At 36.5% G+C, this 18,284-nt stretch overlaps 1 protein-coding gene across 1 annotated transcript in view; it reads left to right on the forward strand.

Moving 5' to 3' along the window:
• The window catches only part of SH3RF1 (SH3 domain containing ring finger 1), an 89,585-nt gene extending 71,723 nt beyond the window's left edge, over positions 1-17,862 (forward strand). The window contains exons 8-12 of the mRNA XM_074866500.1: positions 1,664-1,834; positions 1,997-2,256; positions 5,751-6,109; positions 8,158-8,492; positions 15,125-17,862. Coding sequence (XP_074722601.1) covers positions 1,664-1,834; positions 1,997-2,256; positions 5,751-6,109; positions 8,158-8,492; positions 15,125-15,293 — 1,294 coding nt within the window. The 3' untranslated portion in view covers positions 15,294-17,862. The remainder of the gene's footprint in view (positions 1-1,663; positions 1,835-1,996; positions 2,257-5,750; positions 6,110-8,157; positions 8,493-15,124) is intronic.
• The last annotated feature ends 422 nt before the right edge of the window (positions 17,863-18,284 follow it).

Here is an 18,284-nt window from a genome sequence, read left to right on the forward strand (position 1 = left end):
GCTGAACCATCTAATAGGACATGTTTGAATAATGCAAGGACTGCTTTTGTTCTGTGTCTTTATTTTTATCTTCCCACCAGGTTTCCTCCCACTCCAAAACAGCGCCCTTCTTGTATAGCAGGTGCATCTGGATTTGGGTTGTTTCTTTTGTGTCAAGCATTTTAACGCTGCTTCTTATGGATTATTCTGCTTAGTGCAGTTAATCAAGTTCCCATCTCATTTATTCCCATCCTCCATCTTCAAAGGGTTCCTCACTATGAGGATACTAATGAAATTTGGAATGATTTAACTAAAAGGGAAGTTAATGAACACCAATTAAAGCACATCAGTTGCTTTCCCATAGAGCTTCAGTATGTGGCTTTGTAGATCCCCCTAAATCATGTACCAGTGAAGCCTTTTGTTGCCAGTGTCATATGTAGCATTTAAAGCGTGTTTGGACTTGCTTTACCAGGTGCCTGTATTGCCTTTAAAGCATTTCTGCAGATATTGCAGTTTCCTGTGTGGACAGTAAGGAACAAAAACATAATGCAAAAAGGAGAAGCATATAGTTAATGCTGCTGTTACTGTGCACAAGAGACAATTTTGATGAAAAAGTATTTTGTAAAGTCACTTCTTTACCCTTGGGGTTACAAGGGGAGTGGGAAAGACTAGCATTGCAAGTAACTGTGGATCCTTTTTCAAAAAAAGGAATATTCTACCTGTCTACCCTAATTGTCCGCTTCTTGTGAAAAGTGTATTCTTCTTGAGAAATTGATTTATTAGAATGCTCTTTCCCATAGGTTTGGGCCCATAATTAAAAAAACATTTTTAAACTGTTTAAATGGTTTTCTGATGTTCAGAGTGTGGCAGAAAGTAGAACACTGTGGTGATTAAAACAGTATTGCTTTTTCATGTGATGATAGGAAACTGCGATCTTATTTGAAGACTTCCCTAGGCATATTCCACCACGCAACTGCAGGAGCTTCAGTTTTATTTCTACTTTTTTTTTTTTTTCCTAAGAATACATTTTTAAAAAGAAAAAATGCAGAATGTTTCTGAACTCTCACTATGATTTCAGGTGCACTGTATTTCAGGTACATTAATGTTGCTTAGAAGAAAAAAAAGGATATAAACTTTACAAGTGAATAACTGCTAGTTACCTTACCCACAGACTTCAAGTTCTAGTAACATATCCTTTCTTTGGCACTGCTGTTGCACAGGGAGATTCCAGTTTTGCAATTTGAAAAGTAGTTCTAATACTGATCTTTAACTCTCAACTAACAGAACTTCTCCATGCTTCCCACCTCTCCAAAGAAAAAAGAAGTTGGCATGTCACAAAGTCTGAGAGGTACTAGAAGCAGGTGTAGGGAGAGAGAAGTGGGATATGCTGGGATCTGTGGTTGATAAACACCTATATAATTAAGTTCACTAAATTAAGAAAATGGACAACCCTATTAGAAGTATTGTAGCGGACATTAAAGTTTAGTTAGCAGGATATTCTTAACGGTCATTGTTTCCCTTAATACTGCTGTAACTTCTGTTTTAATATTGTAATAGTATGATGGATCGACTAACACATAATCCTTTCTGTCATGCCTTCTCATCTCTGACTGAACTGTCTGCCAGAAAATACAAGTGATGTTTTCAATTGGTTTATCAATTGCATCTACTTCCTGTCTTTTAGGTATATTGCTATATACCCTTACACTCCTCGAAAAGAAGATGAACTGGAACTGCGGAAGGGAGAAATGTTCCTAGTGTTTGAACGCTGTCAAGATGGCTGGTTCAAGGGAACTTCCATGCATACAAGCAAGATCGGTGTTTTTCCTGGAAACTATGTGGCTCCAGTTACAAGGTATATTTTTATACAAGTGTCTAAATAGTTTATCTAGTTTCAAGTCCAAAATGATTCTGTTCTTGGATTTAATGCTAAAATTGGATAATAGAAGAGCTGTGGGTTTTAGTAACTAGGTCATTTTTCAGTTGTGTTTTAGTGTTTTGCTTTTAATTTTGACAGGACAGTGACGAGTGCATCACAAACAAAAGTTCCCATGTCTACCGCTGGCCAAACGGGACGAGTGGTAACTATGGTCAGCCCTTCCACTGCTAGTGGAACATCTCAGAAGCTCCAGGGGAATGGTGTGGCAGTGAACTCCAGCACAGTACCCACAGCTGTGGTTTCTGCAGCGCATATCCAAACTAGTCCGCAAACCAAGGTTGTTATGCACGTGACAGGACAAATGACAGTCAACCAGGCTCGCAATGCAGTTAGAACAGGTAAAAAAACAAAACAAAACAAACCCAAACTTTTTATGTGTGTCAGACAAACTTTAGGATCTGTCTGGGCCAGTGGGTGGAGTCAGGGTATGTGTAAATATATGTTGGGGGTTTTTTAAGGCACATTTTATGTTGTTTTTTAGGGTTGAATGCTTTCTGAAATGACAATATATCTCTCTGAATTGTTGAATCTTTCATTATTCTCTTCTAAGCCACTGTGTGTATGTACACACTCTGACTGTTGGGAATTTATATGCAAGTACTTTAGGTGGAATTTTTTGTATTCCAGCAGTATCTGGTATCGGGACATTCTTTGAGCTTCCCCACTCATATGCAATTCATATAGTAATAAAAGTGGTAAGAACATCTGAGTCATAGCTTATTTTTTTGTGTTAACTGCATAACAGTTACAGATTGCTCTAATTTAGCATTCACTTTTAAATTATCTCCTAACATCTTTGAAGACCTTTAGTATTCATTCCCTCCTCTTTTTCAGATCTCTGGCTCAGGGTTGGTCCTTAGGCATTCCAGTTTGTTCTCTAACTTTGACTGCAACTTCTTTCAGCTTTGACTCTGAAACACTAAGGCTATACTGGCTTCAAGATCCATACCATCTATGTCATAAAATTCTGTATTTCTGACAGCTATAACTCTGCCTTTATTGTCTGGGGCAGGCCACATCATAGTGAAGCATGCCTTCTTGTTATTTAAACCCAGATCTGTAAAGATTGATAGTGGTGTTTTCAAGAGTTTTTGTTTACCAAATCCATGCACTCCTTTGTGGATTTGCCAGGCTAGGAAAATACCACACAACTGGAGCCTGATCTGTTCCAGGCTCCTAGGGCCTCAAAAGAAAAGAAGAAAAGAATATACTCCATTTCAAACTATCCCAATGTTCCTTCTTCCAGACTTGAATTCGGGGCCTCAAATTTCTTGGCTGAGAGAGTCGTGACAAAGGGGTTTTTTTAATCACGAGATTCTTATGGGCAGACCAGAAGAGAAAGCAAAAGATGCAAATGGTATTATCTGTTATTCCCTTAAGGATGATTGTTTCTTATGGTCTCAAGGTCTATGAATTAGCTCACTCCCTCTTCAGAGTCATGTATCTCCTAGGACACCCTGTGCACGTTCAGATGTCAGCACCAGGTTTGCTTTTGGAGGTAGGATATATACATATGTCTTTAGATATTTTATTTCCTTAATTGGCCTCATCTTCCTCTAGTCTGATCTTAGACTGGAACAGATGTGATAGTCCTCTGTAACAGCTTTATTCTTTACCTTTAAATAAAACTAACCAGGTGCTATTGGCAGCTGGTAAGAGAAACTAAGCAAAGCATCTGTACTTTCCTGCCTCTCAGGCATAGGTGGTTCCTACTCTAAATCTTTCTTTTGAGCTGCCTAGAAGTTTGCAAGTGACAGTACAAAGGAGAAGGTTCCTGTGAGCTCCAGAGGTCTTTCTGTCCCCACATCTCTGCACCGCTGTCAAGATGAATAAGCTCTTACAGTTCCATTCAGCTGAAAGACATGACAACATACTCCCCACCAACTTTTCAGGTCCCAAATGGAAAAATCAAAGGGGCTGCACTCTCTTCGCAGAGAGCTTAACATTGGATTGTGGTGTAAAGGTGTACTGTTCAGTCACAAATACAGATCTGTCCCTTATAAGGGCCTGAGAACTGAAGCAATAATGGTTGGTTTATGTTCAAATGTTACAGAGAACTTTGTAGTCAGCATCTGAAATGTAATCATCTTAAGCTTTCCCTAGCACTTTTGCTGAGTGTAACTCTTCTGATGAGGCTTCACAGATCAATGCTGCATTTTGCAGGGCTGTTCTTCAGTTTCAGTTTAGCTCAGGACTTAAAGGATCCTTCCTCAAATGATCTTAGTGAGACATTGCTTGTCATCACCCTCACTGAGGGGGTATGCATTCTTTGATTGGGAGGAACTGGAAAGAAAATGTATATTCTGCCTCTTTCATTAAAGGATGAACTATATGAAAATAGGGTGACTTGAAGCATTTTTCCTATGGATTTCATCAGGGATAAGAAAACAAAACTAGAAAACTATTCCATGCTTGTACTCCATTGATTGCATGTAAGTATAGACATATCTTGAAGAATAGCAGCTACTTGTAAGAAAACTGACTTTGTCTCATGAACAAAAGGTAGCATTAATAACTGTTTTTTACCAAAAATCTTGCTGCACTTTCCTTATCTTCCATTTTGAAATATTCATGGTACTCAGTTTAGGAAGGGTCTGCTACAAGGGAAGAGGTTATGTATCAAAAAATAGACATAGCATTTAGTGGTGCTTTGTTTTCAAGAAAGAATTTGTGTTTCTCATCATAAAGATTGTAATTGGGTATAATACTATGGGATTGCTATATCAAATCTGTGAACTTTGTCAGTCTTCTCTGATACACTGTTGATGCAATTTAACCAATTTACCAGGGGAATTTGTAGAGAGCAGAATAAAGAGAGCAAGTGCTAGAGGCTTGATTCCAGGATATCGCTTATAACAAGCCCAAAACTCTGAAAAATCAGAGTGAATTGATACATTTGAGATGGACATGCACGAAGCTAGAGGGATGACCCCTTCTTAGACACTACGTTTCAGAGTGTTTGAAAGAAAGAGGCTGTGCAGCACTAGGATGCTGCGTTTTGCCTCATATTACTCAGTTAAGATGTCTGCACTTCATACCACCCAGTGGTGCAGAGATACTGAAGCTGTTGAAATGATCCAAAAGCATGTATGGTTGACCATATAACTATAATAGCTATGTTGTTTCTTGGAAAGAATAAATTAGTTCACGCAGAGCTTTGCTTTGCAGCTAGGCTGCAGCCCAGGTTAGTGTGTTCAGCCCTGTGCTATTCTTCAACTTCCAGTGTAGATGTTCCTTTTATTTCACAGGGGTATGAGTAAATCCACTTCTATATTTAAACATCCCAAGAGACAATAGCTTACGTTTTCAGAGAAACCACTCATAGCAGTAATTGCCACTGTACTTATTGTTTGAAAGACCCACTAAATCTGTTGTGGATTTTGTGAATAGTTTAGGGAAAACAATCCAATTATATTTTTAGCACCTTCTATAAGGAGTGTTTCTTCCTACTTTGTTTTATGTGCCCTGACAACTACAGAGCATATTAAAGGAACAAACAAGTTCCAGGCAGCATTTAGCTAGCTCTTGTGAACTAGAATGTAATCTTCACTTTGTATCTCTGTCTGTATGTGAGGCATTTAACTTAGCAGCTTGGATTTCTTCACAGTAGTTGTAGTGCTGTTATTCTTCTGTTGCATACTGCAAGTTAGGATAGCATATGCTACTTCTTTATTCTGGTGACATAAATTTGATGCTGTGTAAGATACCATTAAGTTACAAAAGTAGGAAGGAAGCTTCTTATGACTGATTAGCTATAACACAGTGACTGTACCTCACTTTCTGTGTCTTGTGAAAAGATGAACTCTCTCACATTGTATTTTTTTTGTTCTAGTTGCTGCACACAGTCAAGAAAGGCCTACAGCAGCAGTCACACCCATACAAGCACAGAGTCCAACATGCCTTATTCCTGCAGCTGTGATCATTCCCCACCACTCTGTTGCCTCCCAGCAGCTCCAGCCCCAGCTTCCAAATACTGCTGCTTATGTCACAGCTGTGAATGTGAACCGCTCAACCATCCCACTGGCATGTGCAGCAGCTTCTTTGAATTCTCCTAACGTTGCTGCTTCATCTTTGGAGGGAGATATTGGTGGAAGAACTGTAAACACTCATCCTGGAGCTCCTGCATCTCCAGAGAGTGCTTTAGCAGCTGGTGGAAATGCTGCTGTCAGTAAAGCAGACAAGGATGGCAAGGTGGGTAGAGAATAAAATAATTCCCTCGAATTCTCCCACTTTTCATCATGCAAACTTTTAGGAGATCCATATTTTTTCTTAGATTTGCTGAATAGCAGCATTGTAAGGTTTTTAAGACTGAGCCTGAAACTCAGGCAGCCATTTTGTGACTACAGCTATGGGCAAATTTATTCTTGGCCATACAAGAATAATTTAGGATGGATAAAATACAGAGCAGACCTTGGAGAATGGTTAAAATAGGGTAGCAGTTTCATGCCTTAAGCAGGAAAAACAAAAGGTGAGTGGATAAAGCTCAGAAGAACTATTAGAATGACTGTTGGAATTTTAAGTATTTTGTTTTTCTTTACCTGCAGTTGGTTTCCTGAATACTTTAGAAAGTTGTATGGTTAGCAAATGTTATCAGTAAGTATCTGTAAACTAATAAGCCTGTAATGCAAAAAAAAAAAAAAAAAACCACTCAAAAAAAAAAACCCAAAACAAAAAGAAAAAAAACCCCTACGAACATGCAGGAAGATAAAAGTTCAGTCTAATAAAATAAACCTCGTATTTAGTGAAATTCAGTATTCTTTTAGGTTGCCTTCCTTATTAAGCAGTCACACTGAGCAGTTATGAAAAACATCTTACCAGCAATGTTTATTGGACAAAGAAAAAAAAAAAGCACGTAACTCTTTTCTAAATATAGATCAGTAGAGTCTGTAGTGATTCTGCTTTCCTTCCTTCTATTTGAAGTATTTTCCTCTGTGTCTAAACTCATTCTCACTGTCCAGCAAGCTATGTGATAATGTTACATTGCAGGCAGAAACATTCCTCCAACTTTCTAACTGGTTTTGTTTTACAATTGTGATGTAGTAAGAATTTTTTTTTAACTTTACTACTCTTCACCCACATGCACTCCTTAATTAAGGTTATGAAGGTTTTAATCATAGGCTGTACACTAATCTCACCCACTTTTTAATTATTTTTGTGGATTATTGTTGAATGGAGGTACCTAGAACTTTGTTTTAAATTTACTTTAGCCATAGCCACTGAAATCAGACTGAGGTGCCCTTAGGCAAGGATTTTAGAAAACTTATTTATAGTTTGAGGTTAAAGATGCTAACATATTTGGACTATGTTAATTTCTCTGAGTTTCTTTTTTTCTTTCCCATTTGCTAGACAGCAATTCTTTGCTGAAATAACTTTGTTATTGGAGACTTGGAAGAAGGACAGAGGATTTTTCATTCACAGTTCACCAATTCCACTGCATCCCAAGCTATAATAAAAATCTCACATTGCTCATGCTTTTCTCTTTCTGTGGTTAAATAGCTTATTTTTGTCTCCAGGGCTTACAATCTGGCACCTCTCTTAAGTACTAAATTCACTCAGTCAAAGGGTTGGTGAGAAGATCACTGCCACACCCCTTAAAAAAAAAAGACAAGAAACACAAAAGCTACTTAAATAATTCTCTTCAGGGTAAGTAATAGTCTTCAGGGATTCCTGTCTGGACAGGCAAAAAGAATGTTTACAATTCTCCCCTCTAGGAGAGCAGCAAAACACAATACATTCCCCTTGTGGCAAATTTCTGTTAAATCATGAAGGTCTTCCCTTACTGAGGGAGGATAAATAAGACACTTATCTAAACAGCAGCCTCCAGGGCAGACTTTTCTCCCTGCTTGGTTTGAAATGACTCTTCATGCCTTCCTAGAAACATCCATGTTAATGAAATGTTTTACTTCTTAGATTCCCACAATGGGAATCTAACTCCTCACTCCTTTTTCTAGACAACCTTTTGGGCCAGTGCCATTGGCTTTTAAGGTAAGTCTTAACTAAGTGAAAGGATTTAGCCGATTTATGGTCTAAATGACTTACTGTTTTTCTCTTTAGAATTTTAATAATTATCTTTCTCTCTTATAATTTTCATGATTACCTTTTGTAATTTGTACTATCTCAAATATCTCCTCATAATTTACCGAGTCCTCTCTGATCACAATGGCATGTCTCAGAAGGAAGTGTTCAACTCTTCACAGGAGACTTTTGTTCTAAAACGAAGCACTGCTTTTGGTTTACAGAAAGAAAAAAAAGGTTTGCTGAAACTGCTTTCTGGAGCATCCACTAAACGCAAGCCCCGATTGTCACCTCCAGCATCACCAACGCTGGAGTCTGAGCAAGCAGCCGCAGAGTTAGCCCTGCAAGGTGCAGTTGGGCCAGAGCTTCCATCAGCAGGTGGTCACAGCAAAGCTGGACCCTGTCCCGCGGACAGTGAGGTCTCTGGGCTGGCACAGGAGACACTGCATCGGAAAACAAGTTCCCTGGATTCCTCTATTCCAATAGCACCACCGCCTCGGCAGCCTTGCTCATCCCTGGGTCTGGTCCTGAATGAATCCAGGCCTCTTGTCTGTGAAAGGTAAACTTATCCTATGCAGCTAGACTCAGGCAAACCAAGAAAAAATCCACTCTCTGATACTTGCAGTGTATATTAGAACTGCTTCAAAATGCTGAGATTTTATAGTAAGTTGAAACTTACTTTTTTAACAATGCTTTATATGCTTATCAACTAACATTCGTGTTTATGTTTGCTTACTTTTGTGTTACTTTGAGGCTTTGGAATGAATAGAAACTCAAATACAGTGATCACAGGTTTGGTATGAGAACTGAGGTAGATAAAATAGGCCTCCTGTTTTGCAAAACATGAATACATTATATTCTTGCATTTACAAATACCAGGTTAGTCCTTTAAGATTTTTAGCAGTGCATAACTGCCAACCTAAATATATGGTGAATGAGATCCTTATCTATTAGTAGGTTTAATATGTGATTTCTTGAGCTGTTGCAAAGATATTTTTACTACCCAAATACCCCATTACTGTGCATTCCACACAGCAAGCTCTAGGGCAGCCTCTGTGTCCTGGCAAGTGAGCCTGAAAAACACATAGTTGTTTGGACTCTGAAACTGCTGGGCAGTTGTTTTGAAGTTCTGTCACTTTTCTTCTGTGTCCTCAGTAGATTGCATGGACTGTGAAGGAAGTGGCAGTTTTATAACTACTGTCTCTTTTTATTATTCCTGGTAGTAGACAAGCAATATGAAGAGTGTCATGGGATTTCTTTTGCAGTAGCTACAGGATTGTGTGGCATACAGAAAAAAAAGAGTTGAGTTGCAATGTTAACAGGTCTAGGACTGAACAGATTCATGGTGGCTATTGTAGACTTTGTTCTGATACTGTTAACTCATGGTGTGTGGAAATACCGTTCTATTTCCAGAGGCCCATTGATCTTAAGCTATGTCCGTGTATTAAGAGCCAGAGAGTACATAAGTTTCTACTTGGTCTTTTATTTTACTTCTGTCATTTTTTTTATATTTTATATTTTATATTTTTTAAAAATATTATTACTGTTTCTATACAATTTCCTTGCAGGAAATTTCTGTTGCGTACTGAACTTCTGTAGATTTACACTTACGGAAGTAGATTTACACTTAGTGTAGTATGGAAAATAAAACCTGAAAGACTTTTCTTCAAGAATAACATAATTTATTTTCACATTATCATAAGTCTGTTTGGCACACTAACATGTTTTTATGCTTTGAATGTGAAAATAATATCAAATTCATTCTGGCATGACCAGTGGATATTTGGGTGAAGATATTTGCATCCTCACAAAAAGTACTCTTTTCACTTCCATGATGGAAATTTTTTTTTCTCAAAACTACTTAGAGAATGATGTTTTATGTTTTTACTGATCTAGAAATAATATACGCTCGAACTTTCTTTTTAATATATCTCTGTATCCTTACTATTATTTAAGTGATAATTATTTAAGTGATAATTGCTACCAGAGAAGTGCTACCACAAGATCATTCTTCCTGGTAGTCATGCAGAATTGTTACATTTTGGTCAGTGTATTTAAACAGAATTTTGTCTGGGTTGCCTTTGTCCTTTTCAGGGCAGTGTTGTTTTTCCTGCTGATATGCTCGTCATGGTTCCATTGTCTTAGGCCGAATTGCTTAAAATGTGTTGTTTAATAATGCATATTACTTACATTGTACTCAATATCTTCAAAGTAATTTATAAGCATTGATTAATCTTCATAGTCTGGAAGAAGGGGTAGGTAAGAAACATACTGATGATGCAGTAGTATCTTCTGTGAAAATTTGGGGTTGAGGAGGAAAATATTCATGAGGGTAAGCTCAACAGAAAGCTGAAGAACAGAGAAATTTCCTGCTAATATTATTCTGCTCTTACATATTACAATTCAAATCACAGGGTACAATCTGACTGGAAAAAGAAACAGTACTCTTCCTATTCTGATTCTGGCTTTGCACTGTAATTATTAGTGTTCAAGTTTTATTTTCAAAGGTGACTAGAGGATTTAGGAGTCAGGTTCTGCATGAATTAGGAGTGAAAGTAGCTGGCTCAACTCTGGAAAGCACTTGAAAATGTTCCTCTTTTGGATACAGAGTTTTCCCCAAACTCCTTGCTTCCTTTAAGATGCAGTATCAACTTTTTACTCTAATTCCACTGTTTCTCCATTCACTAGAATTGCAGATTGTTCTAGAGTGTCTGTCCTGTATGTTCTACAGAAAATTGGAAGTAAAAATTGTGAACTTGTTTCCAATCATACAGAATAAATGGATGAGCATTTGATTTATTTGATAGCAAACAAGCTCTTTGTGACATGGATTTGCAGATGGATACTTAATACCAGTGGCCATTTCACTAAAGGAAGGGAAGATGATGGCATTCCCTTCCATCTTAGTATTGCAGGTCTTCTCTGTAGTTCCCATTCCTGTATTCACTCTTCTCCTGTGAACTCCGTTGGTTGCTCACTGCAGTCCATGGTCTTTCATGTATTCCTTGTACAGAAGGAACAGAGAGGTTAAACAGAAATTTCAGCCAAACCTTGCTTCCAATTTGGAGAATTCCTGGTCATTTTTTCTGATTTTCCAGCCAAGACACAAGTTGTCTTGGATGTTGTCATTTCTTGTATTGATGCAGTGCAGACAAGGCCAAGGATCACTGTCTTTCCGTTAGAAAGCTAGTCCCAACTCCCTGCAATTGTCAGAGGGAGCCATGTTATGCTATGAATGCACAGTAATTTGGTTATCGGAGGGATTTAGTTTTTTCTATGACAAGAGGTAAAAGACTATTTCAAGCTCTTTTCATGAACTTTCTCTTTTAGAGGGGAAACATTGATTAAATAGCCTTAAGTTTTACAGTAAGTATACAGCACTGTAATGATAAATTTCCCAGCACCCCACAGTGGCATTAAAAGACCTGAAGTTGAACCGAAATACACATCACTGCATATCCTAAACTATAATATGAATCTTTCATCCAGTTACAGTGAAGTATAGCAGTAATTTTCTTCTGTAATTAAAGTGCCGCTAAGTCATTTTATTCACCACAAAATGACTGGTGTAACATCTGCTTCCACTGAGCAGGCCAGTGGCTTTAGAGGGCAGCAGGTTTTATCACATCTGGCAGCATTTAATGCTGTTAAATGCTGAGAACCAGTCTGCCCTCCATGGGTGTTGGTTATCTGTAGGAGTCGAGGCACCTACTCAGCGGACAGGAAAGCTGCACAACTGCAGGGCATAGGTGAGCTGAAAAGTAAAAATTCAAAGTGCAAGAAAAAGAAACTAAAGCAAGAAGTTGAATAAGTATGAATTTGACTTGGGTAATAATAGTAATTCTAACTTTCTGTGTTTTCCTCAGCTAAAATTTTCTGCATGTGAGAAAATATTTTTATCCACTTGGTGATCAGGAAAACCACAGATAATTGTCCCAAAATCAACTACAAATAGCTGGGAAGAAAAGCAGTATTTTGTGTCTAGTGAAACAGAAGCAATGAAGAAAGGGAAAAACACCTGAAAGATACAATCTTTTTCATGTTACTGAAAAATGTGAGAAATGCCAATATTAAAAATGAGAAGTAGAATGGAGAAATGTGAAGACAGACCACTGCTACCATCGCCCTCCTTAAAAAAAAAACCCAAACCAAAAAAACCCAAAAACCCCCCAAAAAAACAAATACAGAGTGCAAGAGCACTGTGGGATACAGCCAGACACATTAGGAATATCAAGAAAGAACTGATGGCAAATATAGTGGCTGCTTCTGGGAAGCTAAAGTACTTCTTACAATATTAATATTTTATCACTAGCTGATTATAAAGTATTAGGATAATATTTTGAAAAATAATGAAAAATAGCATAAGACAGTCAAAGAAAATAGAAGAAAATATATACTGTGCAGCTTAGGTCTGTGTAAAATAGATTAGGTGCTCACAAAGGATCTGCAAATTTCACCTTCAGACATTGAAAACATTTGCAAAGACTGAATAGGGAGATAAACAAGGAAGTGTTTTGGAAGAGTCAAACATGTGGGAATGAACATGTTTTTCCAAAACATAGGTCACGCTTAGTAAATGTGATTATTTTTCTCCAGGGACCTGGCAATGAACTTTTGAGCTGAAGCATAAGCTTTTTACTCTGCATGAAATTGACAGTTTTGGCAGTATGTTGTAGATGATGAAATAGGTGATGGAAAAATAGTTTTTGTTCCATAGCTGATCAAAAGTGATCTGAATAGACAGCTGTGTGAATGTGTGATGAGTCTGGATCTGATCACCTTTATTTGGGCAAATAGAATTTGTAAAATGTGCCATAAAATTTGATGGCTTGTCGTAACAAAAGAAGATAAGATTTAAAGGTGCAAAGCCTGATGGGTTCCTTCTCATTAAACATCGAAAAATATAGTAAAATAGCATTTTAACACCAGGGGTATTATGCTTTGTTTTAGAAATTAGATTACAAGATTGATATCAAAGTAGTTGGGAAGCTAAAAGTTAATGAGAAGTACTAAATTACTGCAGGGTTGAGGGAGTTCAAAACTGTACAAAGAGCTGAAGAGAACAGTATTTCTGCGCAAATCAGTGATCCTCGAGGGAGGGCAAAGGGAAGATGGGTTTTTGCAAAGATGTTGGTTTTAACACTCCACAGGTAGCAGCAGAAGCTAGGGAAAGAACAGACTAGTCTATCAATTCAGGAGAGCACAGATGTTACTGATGGACAGCATTAGAAACTGAAACCAAGTGTATTTCAAGACAAATGTTTACAGGGCCGAACTTGACAGAATGCAAGTTAAGGCAGGATCCTTCTTGAAACCCATTTTTTAACTGGCTTTCTTTTGGATAAAACTAGTGCTATATGTATGTTATGTAGTGTGCTGGTTAATTTTCAGCCAGAAAGCAAGCGCTTTATTACAATAGCAGAAGTTCTTCATAGCTTTATTGTAGTTCTTTATCCTTTACTACCTTCTCCTGCCAGAGTAGAGGCTATTGTTTTATATCAAGTAGTTTACAGTCTTAATTAAATACAGTTTATGTTTGCTTCTTATGTCATAAGTCAGCATTAAAACCCAAGTTGCCCACAGCAGAAGTTCGTGCAGGCATCTGCTATGCTGCCTAGGTTGGGTGAGGAGCATTCTGAAGTTGTACACTAATAAATCTTGTAATTGGTTTGTTAACTTCTGCGAAGCACGAATCTAATAATTCCAGTGCTCTGAAATCTGCGGATTGTCATGACTGAAACAAAGTCATAGCTTGTAAGTCACTAATAAATAACATTTGACAACTGATTAAGTTCTAATATGATTTGCTATACATAGATTTCCCAAGAGACTTTAATTATTTACACAGTGCTGCTACTCTTTTCTGAATCCTTTTAACTATATGGGCAGACTTAATTTTTGGTTTACATGTTCTTAAGCAAAATGTACTACTATAATATAGTATCTTTCTCCATTTCAGTATTACAGAATTAACTTGTATTATTACATGTGTATTGAGTTATAGTTGGTATTCCATCCTTTACTAGAAGTATCCTGTTATTTTTGTTTTCACAAAATATGCAGAAAACATGCGAAAAATGTGCAACAATGACAGTTTATTAAGATGAAGTAAAATTAACAGTTATTAAGATAATAATTATCTTAAGTCTATTAAGTAATACATAATCTTCATGGGTGCAAAGTGTTCTGCTTTTAACTGGAAATCAGATTTTATCCAACAGATCTCCTAGCACTGTATTTAAGGCTCTTAACCTTAGAAGATTTTGAATTCTACAGTCAGCCATGGATTCTACTTGATTTCAACATGCAGACATTATGGGTTGTGTAACTAGAAACTGAGTTACAACATGTGTCAGAAAACTTGATAAAGAAGCTGACGCAATTGTCTACAGAGCTGTGACACTTAAATTTTAGGTTGATGTGAACTCAAACCATGGTAGAAGAGATTGAGTGGTGTTATGCACGTTTAAAAATATAGAAGAGTGTAGCCTCTTTTTAATGTGCTCTTATTTGAAAAATGATGTTACTGTGAAAAACTGAAAAAAATACACTTTTGTCAGGTGCTTAAGAAAATTGAGTTGAACACTTTTAAAAATGTTTACTTTTAATATAGTAGTACACAAATTGTGCAACTGTGTCCAAATAAGATGGCGTGCATTCTATCCTGAAAACTTTCTAAGATAAACAAAAATAATTTAGAACAACAATGCAAATTAATTGGTTTTGTTAATTGCTGCTTTTTGTTCTGTGCCTTTCCTTAAGAGCGTACTCTGGGATAATATCATATTAAACATACAGTTGTAAAATTATGCCCAGTTACTGCTGTGACTGCTTTGATTATTGCTGAGTCAGGCTGACTGGAAGAGTCTGCAAATTTTTATCCAAAAATATGTTTACAATTTTCTCCTGTTATTTAACCATGGTATATATTTTTACAGGAATCTTGGTGAAAAGAACTTGATAGGAGATGCATACATTTGACTTAAATTCATTACATTGCTATTGTTATTTTCTGTTCAGGATGTACTTAAGTTATTATGTACTCCACAAACAGGTCTAGGCAGTTTCCTGTTTTCATAAGTTTTAACAGGCACAGGAATATTTTTAAAAGCAATGTTTTAAAAAAAAAAAAAAAAAAACCCAACAATAAAGCCAACCTAAACGAAGGGTTTTTTTTTCCTAATCACACAGGTACAGGGTTGTGGTATCCTATCCTCCACAGAGCGAAGCGGAACTTGAACTTAAGGAAGGTGACATTGTTTTTGTACACAAAAAACGTGAGGATGGCTGGTTCAAAGGCACTCTGCAACGAAATGGAAAAACTGGCCTTTTCCCCGGCAGCTTTGTAGAGAACATTTGAGAAGATTAATTCCAAGAGCTTCAAATCATACTGTTCTGTAAAATAGCACAAATACTTTACCAGAAAAAGCACAGTCATGAAATATTTTCAAATGACTGTAATGTAAACAAAAATCTACATATTTTTACAGTGTCTATAGCACAATTACACCAGCGAACAAAGAAGATGAAGACATCTGCTGGTTTTATCACTTTGGATTCTTAAGTGTGATGTGTGCCTTGTACTGTCTTGATTTATTATATAGAGGAACTTTTTTTTCCCCCCAAGTATGTTACATAAATGAACAATTGTTTACAAGGCTGTAACTAATTTATTCTTGTTTTTTTAAACTTGAATTTTGTGTAATAGCTAAAATTCTTGTGACTATGATTTTAACAAATTATTAATTTATGAAAGAATTACTAAGGGGAAGCTGGATTCTCTCCTTAGGAGCAAGCAATTATATCTGATAAAAAGCCTCCCGTTTATCCTCTGGACATTTTTCCCCTGCTGTGTCTTACAGTGGAGTAAGTCTCTGTTTTATGAATTAATGTTGAGTGGTGGTGATGTGGCGTCAAATAGAATTTGCCAAGTGGGGAAAAAAAATGTGTATTTTGTTCTTTGGACAGAGAAAAAAAAAAAAGTCAGTGGTGTTCTTGAGTCTAGTTCTACTTCTTCATAAGTCACCCCAGTAGAGTAATGTTTCCAGGAGGCAAAGATGTATGTGAACAAGTGAATAAAATTCAACCATCTCAAGGTTAGGATCATCTCAAGGTTAGGAAGGAAGAAATTTAGGAGCGCCAATAAAAATTCCCCATACCTTCTGTTTATATAATAACTTGGCTATTTGAACGAAGCTTAGCTTTGTATATTTGGCCAGTTCTTTGGGCATCTAGTGCTTAGGATCCAAAAAAATTGGAAGGAATGTTAAAGCCCAACACTATATCTTGAAAACATCTGTTTGATAAGACTGAATATAAAAAATAAAATTATAAGTTGTACTTAATGTCTAAAAATGCCTAAGAAGTGTAATTTGCTGTTTTCTTCTCAAACTGATCTGCATGGCCAAGAGATGTTTTAAAATGTCTGAGCAATAGTGGTGGTAAGTGATGCACTTGTGTTAAAGTAAAAGGCTGTATGAAACACTGTGAAAACTTTACTAACTTCTTAACCATTGCTACTTTGGTATGTTCTGACCTCTTCTTTGTCTTGCATGTGTTACTCAATTCCTGCAGTAATATGACTGTGCATGGTTGGCATTTTCCATTCCAATTTCCTGTTGCCGGGTTATTTTGCTCTGAAAGTTTCCCAAAAGCCACTTGACCAAAACTAGTGAGCAACTCACCTTCAACCAGAGAAGGTGTCCAGTGTTTGAATAATTAATAAAATATTTTAATGTCATTGCAGCTGGTGGATATAAAGAATGCAGCCTGCAAAAAAAGCGTTGTTAGTCTTTCAGGGTTCTGTTAAGAGATTTGACACTGGTGAACACACACGCTACTCAGCTGAACTTGTGGGTTTTTTATTTTACTGTTTGATTATAGAAATTTAATGGTGATTTTTTTGCAAGACGCTGAGCATTGTCATCTCCAGTTAAATCTGATGTAATTTGGCTGATACTCAGCACTTTACAAAGGGAAGCCAGTAGTGTGATTCAGTGTCGCACAGTACACAGAAACAGTGATGAACAAGTACACAGTGAAATGTTAAATCCTTATAATTTTTTTTGAAGTTATACATTGAAAAGTATCAAGTGTTAATGACAAGGATTTCTTGTAATATCAGGTAGTATCATGATGGTCTTAAAAACAAGAAAAAATATATCTATATATATAGTTCGACATGACAGCATTCCCAAATTAACCATCTCTCTGAAACACTGTATAATTCAGTTTTTGCATTTTTAAATATTTTTAAATAGTTTACTTGAATATTCATGTAATATATAACGGTTTTGTGAAATGAATTTTAGTTAGAAGGAAGCTGATATCAGCTTTTGTCAGCATAACTTGGCACTAGTGTGTCATAATCTTATTTTGGAAAATTTAGTGCATTTTATATTAAAGACTACTAAAGGTTAATTTTTTTCTATCTCTACTCCATATTTTAAACTAAGTGACTAAGGTACCTCTATTAATAGAATTTCATGGTGTAAAGTCAGTTAAAAATCAGCTGTTAATCCAATAGTTCTTTTAGCTGGAATACATTTTTAATTGATTTTTTTTTTAACATTAAGTAAATGTTTGTAAAAAGGGCTTATTACATAGCAGTGCAACAATGACAAAAATGCAGTTTATCATGCCTTTTTTGTGATCTTTTAGGGGTTATTTTTGGTTTTGGCTTGGGATTAATTCAGTGTAGAAACAGACAAACCCTGTGCATTTGCTTTCTGTAATCCCATAAAAAAATTTTGTAAGGTATTTTATATCTTATGTTTGAAGTCCAGTGAATGTTAAGTGTTTGATTTACTATGTTAAACTTCTGATCTTAATAAATATTTTCTTAGCAAACAGCTAAATCAAAATGTGTACGCAAACATTAAACATAAATTACTTGTAAAGAATTTGACAATAAAATTACCAGAACTTAATTTCAGAATTCATAGGAGGATATTTCTGCTCATAGAGAAAAAGTCTCCAGATTCCATAATGTTTGAAGTTTGGAATTATAAATATAATGCAAAAATTGTAGAGAGAAGAGAGGATCTGGCTGATCTTTTCAGTCTCCTTATTTCTGCAAGTAACTTCAGAAGAGGTAGGTAACTTCCATCTCAGTCTGATCATGACTGACTAGTTTGGTCTTGTCAACAGCATATCAGGTGCATAATAGTTATGAAGTGCTTTCCCTAGAGGAAGAAGTGTAGTGGATATGCTGGGAGTATACTGAGAGATAGTCCCTAACCCTGAGGGTGAAGCATCTACCCAAACTTTCACTGAGGGCAAAAGTGTTTGGTGGGAAAAGACTCGTTTGCCCTGAAGAAGTTTGCTGTGCACAGCAGTCAGACAGTAACTG

Source organism: Strix uralensis, chromosome 4, assembly GCF_047716275.1.
Source record: "Strix uralensis isolate ZFMK-TIS-50842 chromosome 4, bStrUra1, whole genome shotgun sequence".
NCBI classification, from domain to species: domain Eukaryota; kingdom Metazoa; phylum Chordata; class Aves; order Strigiformes; family Strigidae; genus Strix; species Strix uralensis.